The following is a 24,768-nucleotide window of genomic DNA, read 5'->3' as shown; positions in this document are numbered from 1 at the left end:
GAACAGGGAAAAATGAATTTGTCATTAAAAGTGCAATCAAATTAATATAGTATGGAGAAGATGTTCTTAAAATGACAAGTTATAAAGAGCTTGTATACATAGCCGAGAAACAGAAATGCAATGTTTTCAAAGCATTGATAGTTTAAGACAGTAGTTCTCAAACTTTGGTATGCATAAGAATTATCTGGAGGGCTTGTTAAAACACAGATTGCTGGGTACCACCCCAGGAGTCTATGACACAGTAGGCCTGGGTGAAGCCTGAGAATTTGCATTTCCAACAAATTTTTGGTGATTTTTCTATTGCTGTCACTGTTCTGGAGATCACACTTAGAATGTAGGAGGGGAAAGAAGGGGGCCTTTAAAATCTATCACTTTTGTTTTCCCATTGACTAAATGGTCATACATAGAAAGTTAAATAAAATACTGTGATTTGGGAATCTGAGAATTGGCATCTTCAACTGGCATAGTTCAGTTACCATCCAATTACCATTCACTAGGTTCTCTCTTTGGAAGCAGGAAAGCTACACTAGGTTTTTTAATGGAAATTTTCTCAAGAGACCTTTATTGGTTGTATCTCTTGATTGGTGAACCTTACATAGAAAATATAACATTTTATTTAGAGCTTCTTCAGAAGGTTGTACTCATTCTTTAATTTGGATGTATAGGATCTGTGTGTCTTGAGATATGTATTATCCTTTTGATAGAAAAGGTGTGTATTATAGAGGAAATAGCATTGAAGTAGAAGTCAGGAGTCCTGGATGCTAGATTCAGCCTGCCATTATCTAGATTTCACTTTGGGAAAGTTACTTGACCTCTTTGAACTTACCCATTTCCTTGTATTTAAAATGAATGTAACAATACATGTTCTGCTTGTATTACAGAGCTGTCATAATTTAGGGAAAGGTGAGGTATTAGAGGGAAAACCAGTAGCTTAAAACCATTAGCTAAGATACATTTAAGAAAGATGCCATCAAACTCTTAAATATAATAATCTTGAGATTGCCCATGGGTATGTCAGTTTCCAAAAACTAATATGTCAGTTTTTAGTTTTTTTGGGTTTTTTTTTCCTTCCAGAGGAATGAAAAGAAGTTTGGGAATAAAAAAAAAGGATATAAGAGTAAGAATTCATATTAGATATTATATAATCTAATATGAATACAGCACATTATATTTCTTTTTAACGATACATAAATCAAGTATTATGTTTGCATGTAAGGGGAAAAGTGTTCAATTGAGATTATATGGAATATACTATTCTCCTGAAAGGTAGAGATGGATTAGAAGGGCTGACCAGCAGGTATACATTTCAAATTCCAAGTATCTCAGGTGGCAACAAAGATTTACTGTATAACACAGGGAACAATGTTCAATATCTTGTAATAACCTATGATGGAACATAATCTGAAAAAAAAAAAAATATATATATATATATATGAACCACTTTGCTGTACACCTGAAACTAACACAATATTTTATTTATTTATTTCTTAAACATCTTTATTGGAGTATAATTGCTTTACAATGGTGTGTTAGTTTCTGCTGTATAACAAAGTGAATCAGCTATATGTATACATATATCCCCGTATCTCCTCCCTCTTGTGTCTCCCTCCCACCCTCCCTATCCCACCCCTCTAGGTGGTCACAAAGCACCGAGCTGATCTCCCTGTGCTATGCGGCTGCTTCCCACTAGCTATCTATTTTACATTTGGTAGTGTGTATATGTCCATGCCACTCTCTCACTTCGTCCCAGCTTACCCTTCCCCCTCCCCGTGTCCTCAAGTCCATTCTCTACATCTGCGTCTTTATTCCTGTCCTGCCCCTAGGTTCTTCAGAACGTTTTTTTTTTTTTTTTAGATTCCATATATATGTGTTAGCATACTGTATTTGTTTTTCTCTTTCTGACTTACTTCACTCTGTATGACAGACTCTAACTCCATCCACCTCATTACAAATACCTCCGTTTCATTTCTTTTTATGGCTGAGTAATATTCCATTGTATATATGTGCCACATCTTCTTTGTCCATTCATCTGTCGATGGACACTTAGGTTGCTTCCATGTCCTGGCTATTATAAATAGAGCTGCAATGAACATTGTAACACAGTATTTTAAATCAACTATACTTCAATTAAAAAAAATTATCAATGGAGGAAAAAAACTTCAAGCCAAGTATCTCAGGTTTTCTGGACAGTGTCCTGATATTATTAGCCTTAATGGTTGGGAGAAAAATTAATCAGACCCTGTGACTGTTTGATTTGGTAGAATGCCTGCTTAATAATTGTCTTTAAGGGGTTAAAAAGGATTCTGTGTTTGAATTGTGGTATCCTTGAATTTATGTGAGGTGGGGAGATGATTTTTTTTGGAACTTGTTCTAAAATTTTTTTCCTTTGGTTTAAGATTATGTTAACCGTAATTATGAAATCTAAGCAGGACATTCTTTTTTTTTAAATTAATTTATTTATTTTTGGCTCTGTTGGGTCTTCGTTGCTGCGTGCAGGCTTTCTCTAGTTGCAGCGAGCGGGGGCTACTTTTTGTTGTGGTGCACATGCTTCTCATTGTGGTGGCTTCTCTTGTTGTGGAGCACGGGCTCTAGGCACACGGGCTTCAGTAGTTGTGGCACGAGGACTCAGTAGTTGTGGCTCGTGGGCTCTAGAGCACAGGCTCATTAACTTACCTCTCAATTCCTTCCTTTGCTTTATACTTTATCACTTTCTGAAAGTATGTAGCAAAATTGGACTGAAGGTGACACTACTTCATATTTTTGGATCATTTGTTATGAAGGACAGCTCTGCTGTCATCTTTTGTACTCTCTGTGCCTGCATTTTCCCCCAATATCTTGCCTTCCTTGAGCATGAAACAGAAACTCATTTTTGGATTTCCCATTATGTCAGTGTCATAATTATCTAGATAATTTAGCCCTTTCTGTTAAATATGTCCCTATATTTGTTGAGGGAGTTGGCTGTAGGACACTAGCTTATTCATTCTTCATGTAACTCCTCTGATTCTGCCTAATAAGCTTTTGCTTTCTGTTTTCATTAATTTTCATTTTTTCTATATCTTTTGTTTTTTTAAAAAATTATGTCCTTAGCATCAAGAAGTACCTCTACCGAGTTTTACCTCTGAGAGCTTGTGTGATTTTTTAAGGTAATCTGTTAATGTGGTTTGGCTCTTGATTAAAGTCAGTACTATCATAGTTATACTTTTAAGGAACAGAGACAAGTACTAAACACCAGAGATAAAATAATTTTCAATCACGATTGCTCTGTTGCTCTCTAGGGCACTGACTTGAATTTTAGGGGACCTCTACTTGATATCAGAGAGACTATGATTAGGGAGATGAAGACTTCTGCCTTTTTCTTTAGCCATTAAGGAAGGAATGAGGGTGCCCTTAAAAGAAAACCTGCCAAGCCTGTTAGGTCTTTTTGGACCAAGTTGAGAGAGTTTGCTGGTATAGGTGGGCAAGCAGGCTTAAGTTTTATGAAGTAAAAGCTAGTAGGAATATAATATAACAGAAGCCTGCTGTCAGAATTCTGATTAAACTAGCTTTTAATGGTTTCAGTTAAGATGGAGTAAAAACATTCCATACTGTTTCTGCCACTGAACACAGCTATAAAACCTGGACAGAATGCATGGAGCAGCTATTCGAAGGCTTTGAAAAGTAAATAGTAGGCAAATTGGGGAAGAAGATGAGAATTCAAACTGACTTCTGAACCAGCAGTAAGGTTGCCATCTCACTTTTTACTCCACTCCCCACCCCCATTTTTTCTTGCTGCTTGACCTTAGGCATGGACGCAGTCATAGAACTATGTGGCAAAGAGGAGTAACTAAAGCCCCAGCTTTCTGGCCAGAGGGCCAAAAAGAGGAGCCCCAGGAAACCAGAAATTACTGGGAAGATGGTTGAAAGGGAAGAGCTCATGAAAGCAACCCCATATTACTATGTTTAATTCTTATTACCACTCTTGAGCTACAGATTTGTTATATGTGACTCTGATCTAATCAGCATACCAATGAACACTACAGACCAATATGCTTCATGAACATAGATGTAAACATCTTCACCAAAATATTAGCAAATCAAATCCAGTGATATATAAAAATAATAATATATCTTGACCAAGTAGAGTTTACCCCAGGGATGCAAAGCTGGTTCAATATTCAAAAATTAGTCAGTAAAATCTAACATATTAATAGTCTAAGAAAGAAAAACCATGTGACTATATCAATTGATGTAGAAATACATTTGGCAGATTTCAACATCCATTAATAATAAAACTCTCAGCAATCTTGGAATAGAAGGGACTTTCTCAGTCTGATAAAGGACAGCTGTTAAAACCCTACCACTAAAAATCATTCTTAATGGTGAAAAGTCTGAATGCTTTCTTCCAAAGATTAGGAAAAAGGCAAGGATGTCTGCTTTCTTCACTACTATTCAACATTATATTGTTGGTACAATAAGGCAAGAAAAAGAAAAGGCATATAGCCTGTAGAGAAAAATTAGTTCTTTCATTCTCTTAACTGTGTCCTTTACAGAGCAAAAGTTTAATTTTTATGAAGTCAAATTTGTCAATTTAAAAAAAATAGACCTGCCTTTGGCTGTCATGTCTAAGAATTCTTTTCTGGGTCCCAAGTCACAAAGATTTTTCCTTAAGCTTTTTGCTAGAAGTTTATAGTTGACATTTTGAGTTAATTTTTTATAAGGTTTGAGGTTCAAGATTCATTTTTTTGCATGTGAATGTTCAGTTGCCCCATTTGTTGAAATAACTGTGCTTTCTCAATTGAATTGTTTTCCACCCTGGTCAAAAATAAATTGGCCATATTTATGTGGATCTATTTCTCGATTCTCTATTCTGTTTCATTAACCTATGTGTCGATTCCTTTGTCAATAACACATAATTTTGATTACTGTAGCCTTATATAAGTAATTCTTAAAATTGCATGGTGTAATTCTTTCCATTTTGTTCCCTTTTTCTCCCCAAAATTGATTTAGCTTTTCTAGTTTCTTCGGTTTCCATATAAGTTTTACAATCAACTTATCCATATCCACAAAAAATTTTTATTGGAATCGTGTTAAATCTGTAGATCAATTTGGAGAGATTTGAAATCTTTACTATGTTGAATCTTACAATCCATGAATGCAGCATGTCTCTCCATTTATCTGTATTTTCCTTTATTTCTTTCATCTGCGTCTTGTGGTTTACAGCATACAAATACCTGTACGTGTTAGATTGATACCTAAGTATTTCATTTTGGGGAAAGCTATTATAAGTGGGATTTTTAAAAATTTAAGTTTCAGACTTTACCTTAATGATATTTAGAAATACGATTATTCTGTGTATTGACCTTGAGTCTTGTTGCCTTACTAAACTCATTCATTAGTCCTAGGAGGTTTTTTGGTTTTGTTTTTTTGTATCTACCTTGAGGTTTTCTGTGTAGATAAGCATGTCACTTGCAATCCCATTTTCCACCAGCAAACCTCTAATTCAGTGGCTGTTTTTACTGAACTGAGCTTGCATGTCGTTTTCACCCACTGTGTATGCCAAGTCCACGTTAATGCCCAGAACATCCTCCTGTTCCAGTTAAAAGTGCATAGTTTTTCAGAGACCTTCAAGATAGCAGAAGAGTAAGACGTGGAGATCACCTTTCTCCCCACAAATACATCAGAAATACATCTACATGTGGAACAACTCCTACAGAACACCTACTGAATGCTGGCAGAAGACCTCAGACCTCCCAAACAGCAAGAAACTCCCCATGTACCTGCGTAGGGCAAAAGAAAAAAGAAACAACAGAGACGAAAGAATAGGGACGGGACCTGCACCTCTGGGAGGGAGCTGTGAAGGAGGACAAGCTTCCACACACTAGCAAGCACCTTCACTGGTGGAGACGGAGGGTGGACGGGGGGGAAGCTTCGGAGCTGTGGAGGAGAGCACAGCAACAGGGTTGCGGAGGGCAAGGCGGAGAGATTCCCTCACAGAGGATCGGTGCCAACCAGCACTCACCAGCCCGAGAGGCTTGTCCGCTCACCCGCTGGGGCGGGAGGGGGCTGGGAGCTGAGGCTCTGGCTTCGGAGGTCGGATCCCAGGGAGAGGACTGGGGTTGGCTGCGTGAAGGAAGCCTGAAGGGGGCTAGTGAGCCAGAGCTAGCCAGGAGGGAGTCCGGGAAAAAGTCTGGAGCTGCCGAAAAGGCAAGAGACTTTTTCTTGCCTCTTTGTTTCCTGGTGCGCGAGGAGAGGAGATTCAGAGCACCGCCTAAACAAGCTCCAGAGACGGGTGCAAGCCATGGCTATCAGTGCAGACACCAGATATGGGCATGAAAGTCTAAGGCTGCTGCTGCAGCCACCAGGAAGCCTGTGTGCAAGCACAGGTCACTCTCCAAACCTCCCCTCCCAGGAGCCTGTGCAGCCCGCCACTGCCAGGGTCCCGTGATCCAGAGACAACTTCTCTGGGAGAACACACGGCGTGCCTCAGGCTGTTGCAACGTCCAGGCTCGCCCCGCATTCCGTACCCGTCTCTCCCCCCGGCCTGAGTGAGCCAGAGCCCCCTAATCAGCCACTCCTTTAACCCCGTCCTGTCTGAACGGAAACAGACGCCTTCAGGCAACCTGCACGCAGAGGCGGGGCCAAATCCAAAGCTGAACCCCAGGAGCTGTGCGAACAAAGAAGAGAAAGGGAAATCTCTCCCAGCAGCCTCAGGAGCAGCAGATTAAATCTCCACAATCAACTTGATGTACCCTGCATCTGTGGGATACCTGAATAGACAATGAATCATCCCAAAATTGAGGCGGTGGACTTTGGGAGCAACTAAATATATATATTTTTCCTTTTTCTCTTTTTGTGAGTGTGTATGTGTATGCTTCTTCGTATGATTTTGTCTGTATAGCTTTGCTTTTACCATTTGTCCTAGGGTTCTGCCTGTACATTTTTTCTTTTCTTTCCTTTTTTTAAATTACTTTTTAATAATGTTTTATTTTAACAACTTTTAGTTTTTCTTTCTTTCTTTCTTTTTTTCTCCCTTTTCTTCTGAGCCGTGTGGCTGACAGGGTCTTCATGCTCCAGCCGGGTGTCAGGCCTGTGCCTCTGAGGTGGGAGAGCCAAGTTCAGGACATTGGTCCACCAGAGACCTCCCAGCTCCACATAATATCAAATGGCGAAAGCTCTCCAAGAGATCTCCATCTCAATGCTAAGACCCAGCTCCACTCAATGACCAGAAAGCTACAGTGCTGGACACCCTATGCCAAACAACTAGCAAGACAGGAACTCAACCCCACCCATTAGCAGAGAGGCTGCCTAAAATCATAATAAGGTCACAAACAGCCCAAAACACACCACTGGACGTAGACCTGCCCACCAGAAAGACAATATCCAGCCTCACCCTCCAGAACACAGGCATCAGTCCCCTCCACCAGGGAGCCTACACAACCCACTGAACCAACCTTACCACTGGGGGCAGACACCAAAAACAACAGGAACTACGAACCTGCAGCCTGCGAAAAGGAGACCCCAACACAGTAAGTTAAGCAAAATGAGAAGACAGAGAAACACACAACAGATGAAGGACCAAGGTAAAAACCCACCAGACCAAACAAATGAAGAGGAAATAGGTAGTCTACCTGAAAAAGAATTCAGACTAATGATAGTAAAGATGATCCAAAATCTTGGAAATAGAATGGAGAAAATACAAGAAACGTTTAATAAGGACCTAAAAGAACTAAAGAGCAAACAAACAATGATGAACAACACAATAAATGAAATTAAAACTTCTCTAGAAGGAATCACTAGCAGAATAACTGAGGCAGAAGAACGGATAAGTGACCTGGAAGATAAAATAGTGGAAAAAATTACTGCAGAGCAGAATAAAGAAAAAAGAATGAAAAGAATTGAGGACAGTCTCAGAGACCTCTGGGACAACATTAAATGCACCAACATTCAAATTATAGGGGTCCCAGAAGAAGAAGAGAAAAAGAAAGGGACTGAGAAAATATTTGAAGAGATTATAGTTGAAAACTTCGCTAATATGGGAAAGGAAATAGTCAATCAAGTCCAGAAAGCACAGAGAGTCCCATACAGGATAAATCCAAGGAGAAACACACCAAGACACATATTAATGAAACTATCAAAAATTAAATACAAAGACAAAATATTAAAAGCAGCAAGGGAAAAACAACAAACAATATACAAGGGAATTCCTGTAAGGTTAACAGCTGATCTTTCAGCAGAAACTCTGCAAGCCAGAAGGGAGTGGCAGGGCATATTTAAAGTGATGAAAGGGAAAAACCTACAACCAATATTACTCTACCCAGCAAGGATCTCATTCAGATTTGATGGAGAAATTAAAACCTTTACAGACAAGCAAAAGCTAAGAGAATTCAGCACCATCAAGCCAGCTTGACAACAAATGCTAAAGGAACTTCTCTAGGCAGGAAACACAAGAGAAGGAAAAGACCTACAATAACAAATGCAAAACAAGTAAGAAAATTGTAATAGGAACATACATATCGATAATAACCTTAAATGTAAATGGATTAAATGCTCCAACCAAAAGACATAGACTGGCTGAATGGATACAAAAACAAGACCCGTATGTATATATGCTGTCTACAAGAGACCCACTTCAGACCTAGGGACACATACAGACTGAAAGTGGGGGGATGAAAAAAAGACACTCCATGCAAATGGAAATCAAAAGAAAGCTGGAGTAGCAATTCTCATATCAGACAAAATGGACTTTAAAATAAAGACTGTTACAAGAGACAAAGAAGGACACTACATAATGATCAAGGGATCCATCCAAGAAGAAGATATAACAGTTGTAGATATTTATGCACCCAACAAAGGAGCACCTCAGTACATAAGACAAATGCTAACAGCCATGAAAGGGGAAATCGACAGTAACACAGTCATAGTAGGGGACCTTAACATCCCACTTTCTACAATGAACAGATCATCTAAAATGAACATAAATAAGGAAACACAAGATTTAAATGATACATTAAACAAGATGGACTTAATTGATATTTATAGGACATTCCATCCAAAAACAACAGAATACACTTTCTTCTCAAGTGCTCATGGAACATTCTCCAGGATAGATCATATCTCGTGTTACAAATCAAGCCTTGGTAAATTTAAGAAAATTGAAAGCATATCAAATATCTTTTCCGACCACAACACTATGAGACTAGATATCAATTACTAAAACACATGGAGGCTAAACAATACACTACTTAATAACTAAGAGATCACTGAAGAAATCAAAGAGGAAATCAAAAAATACCTAGAAACAAATGACAATGAAAACATGATGACCCAAAACCTATAGGATACAGCAAAAGTAGTTCTAAGAGGGAAGTTTATAACAATACAATCCTACCTCAAGAAACAAGAAACATCTCAAATAAACAACCTAACCTTACATCTAAAGCAATTAGAGAAAATAAAACAAAAAACCCCAAAGTTAGCAGAAGGAAATAAATCGTAAAGATCAGAGCAGAAATAAATGAAAAAGAAATGAAGGAAACAATAGCAAAGATCAGTAAAACTAAAAGCTGATTCTTTGAGAAGATAAACAAAATTGATAAACCATTAGCCAGACTCATCAAGAAAAACGGAGAAGACGCAAATCAATAGAATTAGAAATGAAAAAGGAGAAGTAACAACTTACACTGCAGAAATACAAAGCATCCTGAGAGGCTACTACAAGCAACTCTATGCCAATAAAATGGACAACCTGGAAGACATGGACAAATTCTTAGAAAACCACAACCTTCCAAGACTGAACCAGGAAGAAATAGAAAATGTAAACAGACCAATCACAAGCACTGAAATTGAGACTGTGATTAAAAATCTTCCAACAAACAAAAGCCCAGGACCAAATGGCTTCACAGGCAAATTCTATCAAACATTTAGAGAAGAGCTAACACCTGTCCTTCTCAAACTCTTCCAAAATATAGCAGAGGGAGGAACACTCCCAAACTCATTCTACAAGGCCACCGTCACCCTGATACCAAAACCAGGCAAAGATGTCACAAAGAAAGAAAACTTCAGGCCAATATCACTGATGAACATAGATGCCAAAGAATCCTCAACAAAATACTAGCAAACGGCATCCAACAGCACATTAAAAGGATCATACACCATGATCGAGTGTGTTTTATCCCAGGGATGCAAGGATTCTTCAATATACACAAATCAATCAATGTGATACACCATATTAACAAACTGAAGGATAAAAACCATATGATCATCTCAATAGATGCAGAAAAAGCTTTTGACAAAATTCACCACCTATTTATGATAAAAACCCTCCAGAAAGTAGGCATAGAGGGAACTTACCTCAACATAATAAAGGCTATATATGACAGACCCACAGCCAACATCGTTCTCAATGGTGAAAAACTGAAACCGTTTCCACTAAGATCAGGAACAAGACAAGGTTGCCCACTCTCACCACTATTATTCAACATAGTTTTGGAAGCTTTAGCCACAGCCCTCAGACAAGGAAAAGAAAGAAAAGGAATCCAAATCAGAAAAGAAAAAGTAAAGCTGTCACTGTCTGCAGATAACATGATACTATACATAAAGAATCCTAAAGATGCTACCGGAAAACTACTAGACCTAATCAATGAATTTGGTAGAGTAGCAGGATACAAAATTAATGCACAGAAATCTCTTGCATTCCTATACACTAATGATGAAAAATCTGAGAGAGAAATTAAGGAAACACTCCCATTTACCATTGCAACAAAAAGAATAAAATACCTAGGAATAAACCTACCTAAGGAGACAAAAGACCTGTACTCAGGAAACTGTAAGACACGGATGAAAGAAATTAAATATGATGCAAATAGATGGAGAGATATACCATGTTCTTGGATTGGAAGAATCAATATTGTGAAAATGACTATACTACCCAAAGCAATATACAGATTCAATGCAATCCCTATCAAACTACCAATGGCATTTTTCACAGAACTAGAACAAAAAATTTCACAGTTTGTATGGAAACACAAAAGATCCCAAATAGCCAAAGCAATCTTGAGAAAGAAAAATGTAGCTGGAGGAATCTGGCTCCCTGACTTAAGACTATACTACAAAGCTACAGTAATCAAGACAGTATGGTACTGGCACAAAAACAGAAATATAGATCAGTGGAACAGGATAGAAAGCCCAAAGATAAACCCATGCACATATGGCCACCTTTTTTTTTTTGTTTGAATTTTTGAATTTTATTTTATTTATCTTTTTATACAGCAGGTTCTTATTAGTTATACCTATTATGCATAGTAGTGTATATATGTCAATCCCAATCTCCCAATTCATCACACCACAACCTCCACCGCCCGCCTCTTTCCCCACTTGGTGTCCATATGTTCTTTCTCTACTTCTCTGTCTCAATTTCTGCTCTAGAAACCGGTTCATCTGTACCATTTTCTAGGTTCCACATATATGCGTTAATATACGATATTTGTTTTTCTGACTTACTTCACTCTGTATGACACTCTATAGATGCATCCACGTCTCTACAAATGACCCAATTTCGTTCCTTTTTATGGCTGAGTAATATTCCATTGTATATATGTATCACATCTTCTTTATCCATTCATCTGTCGATGGGCATTTAGGTTGCTTCCATGACCTGGCTATTGTAAATAGTGCTGCAGTGAACATTGGCGTGCATGTGTCTTTTTGAATTATGGTTTTCTCTGGGTATATGCCCAGTAGTGGGATTGCTGGGTCATATGGTAATTCTATTTTTAGTTCTTTAAGGAACCTCCATACTGTTCTCCATAGTGGCTGTATCAATTTACATTCCCACCAACAGTGCAAGAAGGTTCCCTTTTCTCCACACCCTCTCCAGCATTTATTGTTTCTAGATTTTCTGATGATGCCCATTCTAACTGGTGTGAGGTGACACCTCATTGTAGTTTTGATTTGCATTTCTCTAATAATTAGTGATGTTGAGCAGCTTTTCATGTGATTCTTGGCCATCTGTATGTCTTCTTTGGAGAAATATCTATTTAGGTCTTCTGCCCATTTTTGGATTGGGTGGTTTTTTTTTTAATATTGAGCTGCATGAGCTGTTTATATATTTTTGAGATTAATTCTTTGTCCGTTTATTCATTTGCAAATATTTTCTCCCATTCTGAGGGTTGTCTTTTCGTCTTGTTTGTAGTTTCCTTTGCTTTGCGAAAGCTTTTAAGTTTCATTAGGTCCTATTTGTTTACTTTTGTTTTTATTTCCATTACCCTAGGAGGTGGATCAAAAAAGATCTTGCAGTGATTTACGTCAAAGAGTGTTCTTCCTCTGTTTTCCTCTAAGAGTTTATAGTGTCTGGTCTTACATTTAGGTCTCATCCATTTTGAGTTTATTTTTGTGTATGGTGTTAGGGAGTGTTCTAATTTCATTCTTTTACATGTAGCTGTCCTGTTTTCCCAGCACCAATTATTGAAGAGACTGTCTTTTCTCCATTGTATATCCTTGCCTCCTTTGTCATAGATTAGTTGACCATAGGTGCATGGGTTTTTCTGTGGCCTTTCTATCCTGTTCCACTGGTCTATTTTATGCCAGTGCCATATTGTCTTGATTACTGTAGCTTTGTAGTATAGTCTGAAGTCAGGGAGTCTGATTCCTCCAGCTCTGTTTTTTTCCCTCAAGACTGCTTTGGCTATTCGGGGTCTTTTGTGTCTCCATACAAATTTTAAGATTTTTTTTTTCTAGTTCTGTAAAAAATGCCACTGGTAGTTTGATAGGGATTGCACTGAATCTATAGATTGCTTTGGGTAGTATAGTCATTTTCACAATTTTGATTCTTCCAATCCAAGAACATGGTATATCTCTCCATCTGTTGGTATCATCTTTAATTTCTTTCATCAGTGTCTTATAGTTTTCTGCATACAGGTCTTTTGTCTCCATAGGTAGGTTTATTCCTAGGTATTTTATTCTTTTTATTGCAGTGGTAAATGGGAGTGTTTCCTTAATTTCTCTGTCACATTTTTCATCATTAGTGTATAGGAATGCAAGAGTTTTCTGTGCATTAATTTTGTATCCTGCAACTTTACCAAATTGATTGACTAGCTCTAGTAGTTTTCTGGTGGCATCTTTAGGATTCTCTATGTATAGTATCATGTCATCTGCAAACAGTGACAGTTTTACTTCTTTTCCAATTTGTATTCGTTTTCTTTCTTTTTCTTCTCTGATTGCCGTGGCTAGGACTTCCAAAACTATGTTGAATAATAGTGGTGACAGTGGACATCCTTGTCTTGTTCCTGATCTTAAAGGAAATGCGTTCAGTTTTTCACCATTGAGAATGATGTTTGTTGTGGGTTTGTCGTATATGGCCTTTATTATGTTGAGGTATGTTCCCTCTGTGCCCACTTTCTGGAGAGTTTTATCATAAATGAGTGTTGAATTTTGTCAAAAGCTTTGTCTGCATCTATTGAGATGATCATATGGTTTTACTTCTTCAATTTGTTAATATGGTGTATCACATTGATTGATTTGTGTATATTGAAGAATCCTTGCATCCCTGGGATAAATCCCACTTGATCATGGGGTATGATCCTTGTAATGTGTTGTTGAATTCTGTTTGCTAGTATTTTGTTGAGGATTTTTGCATCTATATTCATCAGTGATATTGGTCTGTAATTTTCTTTCTTTGTGACATCTTTGTCTGATTTTGATATCAGGGTGATGGTGGCCTCATACAATGAGTTTGGGGTTTTCCTTCCTCTGCAGTTTTTTGGAAGAGCTTTAGAAGGGTGGGTGTTAGCTCTTTTCTAAATGTTTGATAGAATTCACCTGTGAAGCCATCTTGTCCTGCACTTTTGTTTGTTGGAAGATTTTTAATCACAGTTTCAATTTCATTACTTGTGATTGGTCTGTTCATATTTTTTATTTCTTCTTGGTTCAGTCTTGGAAGGTTATACCTTTCTAAGATTTGTCCATTTCTTCCAGGTTGTCCATTTTATTGGCATAGAGTTGCTTGTAGTAACCTCTTAGGATGCTTTGTATTTCTGCAGTGTCTGTTGTAACTTCTCCTTTTTCATTTCTAATTATATTGATTTGAGTCCTCTCCCTCTTTTTCTTGATGAGTCTGGCTAATGGTTTATCAATTTTGTTTATCTTCTCAAATAACCAGCTTTTAGTTTTATTGATCTTTGCTATTGTTTCCTTCATTTCTTTTTCATTTATTTCTGCTGTGATCTTTATGATTTCTTTCCTTCTGCTAACTTTGGGTTTTGTTTGTTCTTCTTTCTCTAGTTACTTTAGGTGGAAGTTTAGATCATACATTTGAGATGTTTCTTGTTTCTTGACGTAGGCTTGTATTGCTATAAACTTCCCTCTTAGAACTGCTTTTGTTGAATCCCATAGGTTTTGGATCGTCGTGTTTTCATTGTCATTTGTCTCTAGGTATTTTTTGATTTCCTCTTTGATTTCTTCGGTGATCTCTTGGTTATTTAGTAACGTATTGTTTAGCCTCTGTGTGTTTGTGGTTTTTACATTTTTTTTTCCCTGTAATTGATTTATTATCTCATAGCATTATGGTCAGAAAAGATGCTTGATATGATTTCAGTTTTCTTAAATTTACTGAGGCTTGATTTGTGACCCAAGATGTGATCTATCCTGGAGAATGTTCCGTGCACACTTGAGAAGAAAGTGTAACCTGCTGTTTTTGGATGGAATGTTCTATAAATATCAACTAAATCGATCTGGTCTATTGTGTCATTTAAAGCTTGTGTTTCCTTATTAATTTTCTGTTTGGATGATTGGTGGAACTGAGGTGTTAAAAAAGTCCCCCACTATTATTGTGTTACTGTCAATTTCCTTTTTTATAGCTGTTAGCAGTTGCCTTATGTATTGAGGTGCTCCTTTGTTGGGTGCCTGTATATTTATACTCGTTATATCTTCTTCTTGGATTGATCCCTTGTCTGTAGTGTCCTTCCTTGTCTCTTGTAACATTCTTTATTTTAAAGTCTATTTTATCTGATACGAGTATTGCTACTCCAGCTGTCTTTTGATTTCCGTTTGCATGGAATATCTTTTTCCATCCCCTCACTTTCATTCTTTATGTGTCTCTAGGTCTGAAGTGGGTCTCTTGTAGACAGCATATATATGGGTCTTGTTTTTGTATCCATTCAGCGAGCCTGTGTCTTTTGGTTGGGGCATTTGATCCATTCATGTTTAAGGTAGTTATCGATATGTATGTTCCTATTACCATTTTCTTAATTATTTTGGGTTTGTTTTTGTAGGTCCTTTTCTTCTCTTGTGTTTCCCACTTAGAGAAGTTCTTTCAACATTTGCTCTAGAGCTGGTTTGGTGATGCTGAATTCTCTTAGCCTTTCCTTGTTTGTAAAGCTTTTGATTTCTCCATCAAATCTGAATGAGATCCTTGCTGGGTAGAGTAATCTTGGTTGTACGTTCTTCCTTTTCATCACTTTAAGTATATCTTGCCACTCCCTTCTGGCTTGTAGAGTTTCTGCTGAGAAATCAGCTGTTAACCTTATGGGAGTTCCCTTGTATGTTATTTTTCGTTTTTCCCTTGCTGCTTTCAGTAATTTTTCTTTGTCTTTAATTTTTGCCAATTTGATTACTATGTCTCGGCGTGTTTCTCCTTGGGTTTATCTTGTATGGGACTCTGCGCTTTCTGGAGTTGGGTGGCTATTTCCTTTCCCATGTTAGGGAAGTTTTCGACTATAATCTCTTCAAATATTTTCTCCGATCCTTTCTCTCTTTGTTCTCCTTCTGGGACCCCTGTAATGCAAATGTTGTTGCGTTTAATGTTGTCCCAGAGGTCTCTTAGGCTGTCTTCATTTCTTTTCATTCTTTTTTCTTTATTCTTTTCCGCAGCAGTGATTTCTTCCATTGTGTCTTCCAGGTCACTTATCCGTTCTTCTGCCTCAGTTATTCTGCTATTGATTCCTTCTACTGTATTTTTCATTTCACTTATTGTACTGTTCATCTCTGTTTGTTTGTTTTTTAATTTTTCTAGGTCTTTGTTAAATATTTCTTGCATCTTCTCGATCTTTGCCTCCATTCTTTTTCCGAGGTCCTGGATCATCTTCAGTGTCATTATTCTGAATTGTTTTTCTAGAAGGTTTCCTATCTCCACTTCATTGAGTTGTTTTTCTGGGGTTTTATCTTGTTCCTTCATCTGGTACATAGCCCTCTGCCTTTTCATCTTGTCTATCTTTCTTTGAATGTGGTTTTTGTTTCACAGGCTGCAGGATTGTAGTTCTTCTTGCTTCTGCTGTCTGCCCTCTGGTGGATGAGGCTATCTAAGAGGCTTGTGCCAGTTTCCTGGTGGGAGGGACTGGTGGTGGGTAGAACTGGCTGTTGCTCTGGTGGGCAGATCTCAGTAAAACTTTAATCCGCTTGACTGCTGACGGGTGGGGCTGGGTTCCCTGCCTGTTGGTTGTTTGGCCTGCGGCGACCCAACACTGGAGCCTACCAGGGCTCTTTGGTGGGGCTAATGGCGGACTCTGGGAGGGCTCACACCAAGGAGTACTTCCCAGAACTTCTGCTGCCCATGTCCTTGTCCTCACGATGAGACACAGCCACCCCCCAGTTCTGAAGGAGACCCTCCAACACTAGTAGGTAGGTCTGGTTCAGTCTCCTATGGGGTCACTGCTCCTTCCCCTGTGTCCTGATTCCCACACTACTTTGTGTGTGCCCTCCTAGAGTCTAGTCTCTGTTTCCCCCAGTCCTGTCGAAGTCCTGCCATCAAATCCCACTAGCCTTCAAAGTCTGATTCTCTAGGAATTCCTCCTCCCGTTGCCAGACCCCCAGGTTGGGAAGCCTGACGTGGGGCTCAGAACCTTCACTCCAGTGGGTGGACTTCTGTGGTATAAGTGTTCTCCAGTTTGTGAGTCGCCCACCCAGCAGTTATGGGATTTGATTTTATTGTGATTGCACCCTTCCTACCATGTCATTGTGGCTTCTCCTTTGTCTTTGGCTGTGGGGTATCTTTTTTGATGAGTTCCAGTGTCTTCCTGTCTATGATTGTTCAGCAGTTAGTTGTGATTCCGGTGCTCTCCCAAGAGGAAGTGAGAGCACGTCCTTCTACTCCGCCATCTTGAACCAATCTCATGGTCATCTTATTTTTGATAAAGGAGGCAAGAATATACAATGGAGAAAAGACAGCCCCTTCCATAAGTAGTGCTGGGAAAACTGGACAGCTGCATGTAAAAGAATGAAATTAGAACACTCCCTAACACCATACACAAAAATAAACTCAAAATAGATTAAAGACCTAACCAGACACTATAAAACTCTTAGAGAAAAACACAGGCAGAACACCCTGTGACATAAATCACAGCAAGATCCTTTTTGACCCACCTCCTAGGGTAATGGAAATAAAAACAAAAATAAACAAATGGGACCTAATGAAACTTAAAAGCTTTTGCACAGCAAAGGAAACCATAAACAAGACCAAAAGACAACCCTCAGAATGGGAGAAAATATTTGCAAATGAAGCAACTGACGAAGGATTAATCTCCAAACTTTACAAGCAGTTCATGCAGCTCAATATCAAAAAAACAAACAACCCAACCCAGAAATGGGCAGAAGACCTAAATAGACATTTCTCTAAAGAAGATATACACATTGCCAACGAACACATGAAAGAGTGCTCTGCATCACTAATCATTAGAGAAATGCAAATCAAAACTACAATGAGGTATCACCTCACACCAGTCAGAATGGCCATCATCAAAAAATCTGCAAAAATTAATGCTGGAGAGGGTGTGGAGAAAAGGGGACCCTCTTGCACTGTTGGTGGGAATGTAAATTAATACAGCCACTATGGAGAACAGTATGGAGGTTCCTTAAAAAACTAAAAATAGAACTACTGTATGACCCAGCAATCCCACTACTGGGCATATACCCTGAGAAAACCATAATTCAAAGAGACATGTACCACAATGTTCATTGCATCTCTATTTACATTAGCCAGGACATGGAAGCAACCTAAGTGTCCATCGACAGATGAATGGATAAAGAAGAAGTGGCACATATATACAATGGAATATTACTCAGCCATAAAAAGAAACGAAATGGAGTTGTTTGTAGTGAGGTGGATGGACCTAGGGTCTGTCATACACAGGGAAGTAAGTCAGAAAGAGAAAAACAAATACCGTATGCTAACACATTTATATGGAATCTAAAAAAAAAAGGTTCTGAGGAACATAAGGGCAGGACAGGAATAAAGATGCAGACAGAGAGAATGGACTGGAGCACATGGGGATGGGGAAGGGTAAGCTGGGACGAAGTGAGAAAGTGGCATGGATTTATATATACTACCAAATATAAAATAGATAGCTAGTGGGAAGCAGCCGCATGGCACAGGGAGATCAGCTCGGTGCTTTGTGACCACCTAGAGGGGTGGGATAAGGAGGATGGGAGGGAGACGCAAGAGGGAGGAGATATGGTGATATGTGTATATGTATAGCTGATTCAGTTTGTTGTAAAGCTGAAACTAACACACCATTGTAAAGCAATTATACGCCAATAAAGATGTTAAAAAAAAAAGTCCATAGTTTTTCTCTGTTGTGCTGGCCAAAATACATTGTTTTTAAGAAAGTTCATTGTAAATACAACCAAACTATTGTCAGTTTCCATTTTTGTTAAGAGTTTTGCAAAATTTTCTAAAACGTCTGTGAGATTTCTGAAAACCAAAGTGTAATTTGCAGAGTGGGAGAAAGTATTTTACTATATAGGTAGCGGAATTTGATGACAGAGGTCAATTTTAAAACTATTTATTTGATGTGACTATTGTGCAGATGCCATTTCTCTACAGGGAAAGACTAAAATATAGCTTGTTCTTTGATTTGTGCTGCAGGGTAGATTAATTAAAATTATATTTTGTCACCTACAAGTTCTATGTTGTGATAGCATCAGACTCTAAAACTATATATTTTATTTAAAAGGCCAGCATTAACAAAAGATGGTTTATAACTCCTGAAAATAGTTTTCTAGCAATTTATTTGTAAGTAAATACACAATTTAAATGAAGGATTTCTGCCCTGTAATTTGGGGAACAAATGGAAAATGGTTCCTAGTTCATTTTCTTTAGTTAAGTGTTTTCTGCTTTGCTGGATTCAGTTACCTATGGCTTATTCTTTGTCTTTCCTCTGATATTATAAAATAATTTGAAGTGATCTTTACTTTGTGTCTCTCTGAGACTGCCTATTTCATCATAAATTGTTTGCTGCTTTCATCCAGGCTTTTTTTTTTTAATGTTAAAAATTTAGTTAGTGTTCTTTTAGAAAAATATTCTCAGGATACATTTATGGTTCCCCAATAGGTTACTTACAGTTGACTATCTTGGAGTCTGATCTTGTTTGAATATTTATCTAGCAACCAGTGCCAGGTTCTTTCTTCCTTCTTCTCCACAGTAATAAAATGTCAGTGGGAATTAAACCTGCTTCCTTTTCCAGAAAAGCTTAAGACCTGTGTAGTGATATTTTATTTTGACTTCTTCACCTTGTTTTTTTAAAGAATACCATTTGACACTTACTTGCCTTGGTGAAGTGATGCTATGTTTCATGCATTTATTTCCCAGTTTTAGTATCTTAAATTTATCTACCTTAATGAGGCATCTTTGATGGGTACCCCTGAATAGTTTAGTGCCCAAATACTAAAAAATTATACCTTGTAGATTTGGTCATTGTGGGTTAGGCATAATGAATGCTGTACAACAAAACAATACTAACTCACTTTCAATTGTTGACATGAGGATAGATACAGAGTAAATCCATAAGAAAGTGTGATATATTGAAAAGGTTTATAATGAGAACACTTGACTCTGAGTTCTGTTTCTACTACTTATTATTTGTGTGACCTTTATGAAGTTTTCCCAATCTCTTAAAACCTCACTTTCTCCCTTAGTTATTTTAAAAAAACATATATGTATAATTTTCATGTTATTATAGCAATTAATATATACCTTTCAGTGTCGTTGTAAGAGTTAAATGAGTGAATTTTAAGGAAGTGCTTTGTAAATCATACAGCACAGAACTGTTTCCTATAATATACAGAAACTATTTTTAAGTACCGTTGACCTTTGAACAACACAGGTTTGAACTGCGTGGGTTCACTTATATGCATATTTTGTTCACTAAGTACCTACTACAGTGCTACACGATTTGCAGTTGGTTGAATTAATGGATTCAGATACGTGGATATGGAGGAACCTCGGATGTGGAGAGCCAACGATAAGTTACATGTGAACTTTCTACTGCATAGAGGGTCCGCGCCTCTACCCCCCCCCCCCACATTTGTTGTTCAAGGGCCAACTGTAATTCTCTGTTATTCCAAAAAGTTTGACTATATTTTGGCCACTTTCCCTCCAATTTACCGTTCAACTTATTCTTCAGGCATTTCTTAACCTGTGCTTAAACTAAGGAGAGCTTAAGCTCTAGGGGTGTTTCTTTTCTTCTTTTTCTTCTATTCTATACTTCTTCCTTACCTAAATTCTGCCTCTTCTATTTAGAGATTCAGGAATAAAGAGTTTGTTAGAGGAAAGGAATCAAGAAATGATGTACCGTTGGCTGTTAGGGAAATCTGATATTTATTTTACACTGTCACGTATTTGGTAAAGAACAGAACAGTGGGCTTAGTGATCAGTTTCTTTCCCCCTTTGAGCATCACTGTGTGTAAACACTGATTTTTTTTTTTTTTTATTCCATCTTCTAGTTACAACAGTTGGAGCTCGCGCAGATACAGCATAGAGATGCTAATCTCACAGCTCTTGCAGCTATTGGACCAAGGAAGAAGAGACCACTAGAATCCGGGTCTGGAAGTGAGGTATTGAAATAATGTTTGTTGTTTTATTTTTCATGTCAAAAAAGCAAGCCTAAAGGAAGCAAAGAATGCAAATAATTTACTCTGCCTTGCACACTATTGCTGTCAAATACTTGTTAAAACTCTCCTTTGCCTCTTTTATAAAATCTTAATTTTTGCTTGTTTTTAAAAATATATATCACCTTGAACTTTACTCCTACTAATTACTTATTTTATACTTTTTCCTATCCCCCATCTCTAGTCATACTGAATCTCACTATCTCAGTTTCTTCTGTGCACTCTTTCAGGCAGTTTTATGTAACTTTCTCCCCTCTGTGTATCTAAATCCAGCTCATCTGTTAAAATCAAGTCTGCCCTCTCATTTCTATCATGAACCTTGATTCTACATACCCACACTGACTTCTCCTTTTCTCAGCACATAATGTGTTTGCACGGCATTAATCATTCTCTGCTCCTCGCGTGCGTGTTTTCTCTTCTGTGAGATTATGAATTTCTTGAGCAAGACTATAATCCTTTTCCTTTGTATCTCCCACAGGACCAGGCACATACATATTCAATAAATATCATTAATGTTTGATTAACACCAAGGAAGGATCTTACTTACGTCTTTAGAGTAATTATTTGCTGTAGTGATAGATGTTCAGATTGGTCATCAGGGCTGAGATACAGGTTCGATAAGAGCCCTGAGCTAGGTCAGCAGCAAAGGAACCGCGGCTCCTCTGTTCTGCTCTGTAAAACTTCAATGTGCTTTGAGGCAAGCTCCTCCCAGTGCTGACCCTAAACATTGATAGTTCCTAAATGAATGACAGTCATCTCAGTAGAAGAAGGATTTAAAACGTCTAGTTCTTTTTATTAATAAAAGTGTAATGGATGCAATATGTTCACATGCAAAAAGAATTCATAGTATAAAAATGTTTGAAAAAAGTAAATGTTTCCTCCTCACAGATTTCTAGTCCCCCATCTCCTGCCCAGCCAGATGTAACCACCATTAAGATTCTCACATATCCTTCTAGAATTCATTGTGAATATGGGCATGTATCTCATGTGCCTTCACAAATCCACATTTGATTTTGTTTTTACTAAATGCAGTCAAACTGCGTCTATTGTTCTGCTCTTGATTCTTTTCCCCTTTTCCGTAATCTCTCTCATATAATTTACCTCCATACTTTTTAAAGGTATATAACGTTACTGTGTTTAGATAAATAATGTATTCAACCAGTTCTCTAATGGAAATTTAGGTTGTTTCCGGGTTTTTGCTTTTATTGCCTCCGAGAACATCCTTGTACTTACCTTGTTGTGTGCTTGTCCACTGTAACTATAGACTAAATACTTAGAAATGGAATTCCTGGGTTAAAGGGTGTGCATTAATAGGAAAACCTTTTTGGAAAAATTCAAACATACTCAAAGCTAGAGTAGTATAATGAATCCCCTACACACCTACCATCCTGCTGCAACTACTATCAATTTATGCCTAATTTTGTTTTATTTATATCTACACCAATTGTTTTATTTATATCTACACCAACCTTCTCAGGTAAGTTTTTCACTCCTTAGGTTATTTTAAAGTCAATCCTAGACTCAATATCATTTTACCCATAAATATTATTTGTTGCTTTTCATTTTTGATAAATATTTTAAAATTACCCCCTGAATGAGTTGTATCAGGTTTTACATCCATTAGTGCCTGTTTTCTCACACTCTCATTTAACACTGGGGATTCTCTTTGCCATCTGATGGTTGAAAATGCAATTTTTAATAGAGTGTTTAAATTATGAGTGCAATTGAGCAATTTTTTCATGTGTATATTGGCACTTTCAATTTACCTTTTCCCCACTGAGTTATATTTTTTAATAGATTAAGAAAATGGAACACTCCATACCTCCCTCCACTTTCCTTTCAGTTTGTCTGGGCTTTATTCATCTAAAAGTTTGTATTTTCTTAAATTAAAAAAAAAAAAATCAGTCTTCTGCTTTTGTCCTTCTGGGGTTCTATGGTGTTTGGAAAGCCCTTTCTTAATAATTAGACTCATGTGTTAGTACTTTTATCATTTCAGCTTTTAAGTATAAATCTTTGGTTCATTCAGAATTTGTTTTGAATAAGAGTTGAGATCTGGATTTACCATTACTCCCTCACTCCCCCCTCATTCTCCCCCAGGCTAGCAGATTGTCCCAACACTATTTACTCAATGATTCTTTCCCCACTGATTTGAAATGCCACCTTTATCACAATTTTGTGTCAAATACAAATTCCCATATGTATTTGAGTCTGTTTCTGTATACTCTGACCCAGTGCTAGCTAATAGAACTGTCTGTGATGAGAATGTGCTGTGTCTGTGCTGTCCTCAGCAACTACATATGGCTGTTGAGCAGTTGAGCTGTGGCTAGTGAGATTGAGGAAATAGTTGTAATTTTTTTTAATTAATGTAAATTTTAATAGTCACATGTGACTAGCAACTACTATATAAGTGCAGCAGGACCAGTCTACTGATGTATATCTGTTTATGGCTATTTATGTATTAGTACCAAATCTTTTTTAACCATCTTAACCATTGTTAAGTGTACAGTTCAGTAGTGTTAAGCATATTCACATTGTTATGCACCACATCTCCAGAACTTTTTCATCTTGCAAAATTGAAACTCTGTACCCATTAAACAACTCCCCATCTTCCGTTTTCCCAGCCCCTGGTAACCACCATTCTACTTTGATTGTATGAATTTGACTACTTAGATAGCTCATGTAAGTGGAATCATTTAGTATTTGTCTTTTTGTGACCTCAAGGTTCCAAATCTTAGTATATTTTAAAATATGGTAAAACTAATCCAGTAGAGTTTTTTTGTTTTTGTTTTTTTTTAAGTGGGGAGAATAGTATCAGGGTTTTTTTTAATAAATTTATTTATTTATTTTTGGCTGTGTTGAGTCTTTGTTTCTGTGCAAGGGCTTTCTCTAGTTGTGGCAAGTGGGGGCCACTCTTCATCGTGGTGCGCGGGCCTATCACTATCGCAGCCTCTCTTGTTGTGGTGCACAGGCTCCAGACGCGCAGGCTCAGTAGTTGTGGCTCACGGGCCCAGTTGCTCCGTGGCATGTGGGATCTTCCCGGACCAGGGCTCAAACCCGTGTCCCCTGCATTGGCAGGTGGACTCTCAACCGCTGCACCACGAGGGAAGCCCCCCCCACTAGAGTTTTTTATGTTCCTACTTCTCTAGCACAGGACAACCCACTGCCCTTTATTTTTGGTCTATTTACCTCGTGTGTAGATGTGTGTAAATATTTTATTAAAAGTGGGGCATGCTATTTCATCATTAAGCGTATTCCTATAAATATGGCCTAGTTAGCATACTTTTTTCTTTTTGGCAAGAATAGTTACTTGTAATTTTTTTGTCATCCACATAAAGTTATTCTTTATAATATTATAACTCCTTTGAGAAAGAGCTACAGGGATGTCTAAGTTCCTGCCCTACTTTTTGATAATGGTAGCTTTATACAACAAATTCTGTTAAATGTTTGCTTCGTGGGGAAGCGTCATAGCACGTGGGTAAGTACCTAATAGTTTGGACTCAGTCAAATCTGGGTTTGGTTCTTGACCATTAAGTTTTGTAACCTTTGACAAGTTCTTTAAACCTCTTACCTCAATTATCCCCAACTGGAATATGGGTATAATACCTGCCTTATAATGCTTTAAGGATTGGATTATGTAAAGTGCTTAATTAGTTCCTGGCCTCAAGTACAGCCCTAATAAATTGTCGTCTTTGTCATCATAGTAATAGTACCATTATTTTAGCTTTTAATAGAATTTTATAAGTAGTATTAATGATCCATAGTGAATTTGAACTGTTAATCATTAATCTCTTCAAAGCTTCATTTTTATGTCTCATTTGAGTTTGTCACAAATCTCAGAAACATTAAATGTTCCCTGGTTTCTAATAATCAGAGATTTTAAAGAATTTTTCATCGATTGTATGTTTGCATCTGAGA

At 37.7% G+C, this 24,768-nt stretch overlaps 1 protein-coding gene across 2 annotated transcripts in view; it reads left to right on the top strand.

Moving 5' to 3' along the window:
• The window catches only part of TAF4B (TATA-box binding protein associated factor 4b), a 117,272-nt gene that overhangs the window by 75,597 nt on the left and 16,907 nt on the right, over positions 1-24,768 (top strand). For both annotated transcript variants that reach the window (XM_007197577.2, XM_007197576.2), the window contains one exon: positions 20,689-20,799. In XM_007197577.2, coding sequence (XP_007197639.2) covers positions 20,689-20,799 — 111 coding nt within the window. The remainder of the gene's footprint in view (positions 1-20,688; positions 20,800-24,768) is intronic.

This window comes from Balaenoptera acutorostrata, chromosome 13, assembly GCF_949987535.1.
Source record: "Balaenoptera acutorostrata chromosome 13, mBalAcu1.1, whole genome shotgun sequence".
Classification (NCBI taxonomy): domain Eukaryota; kingdom Metazoa; phylum Chordata; class Mammalia; order Artiodactyla; family Balaenopteridae; genus Balaenoptera; species Balaenoptera acutorostrata.
This window is presented reverse-complemented; position numbering and strand designations above follow the sequence as displayed.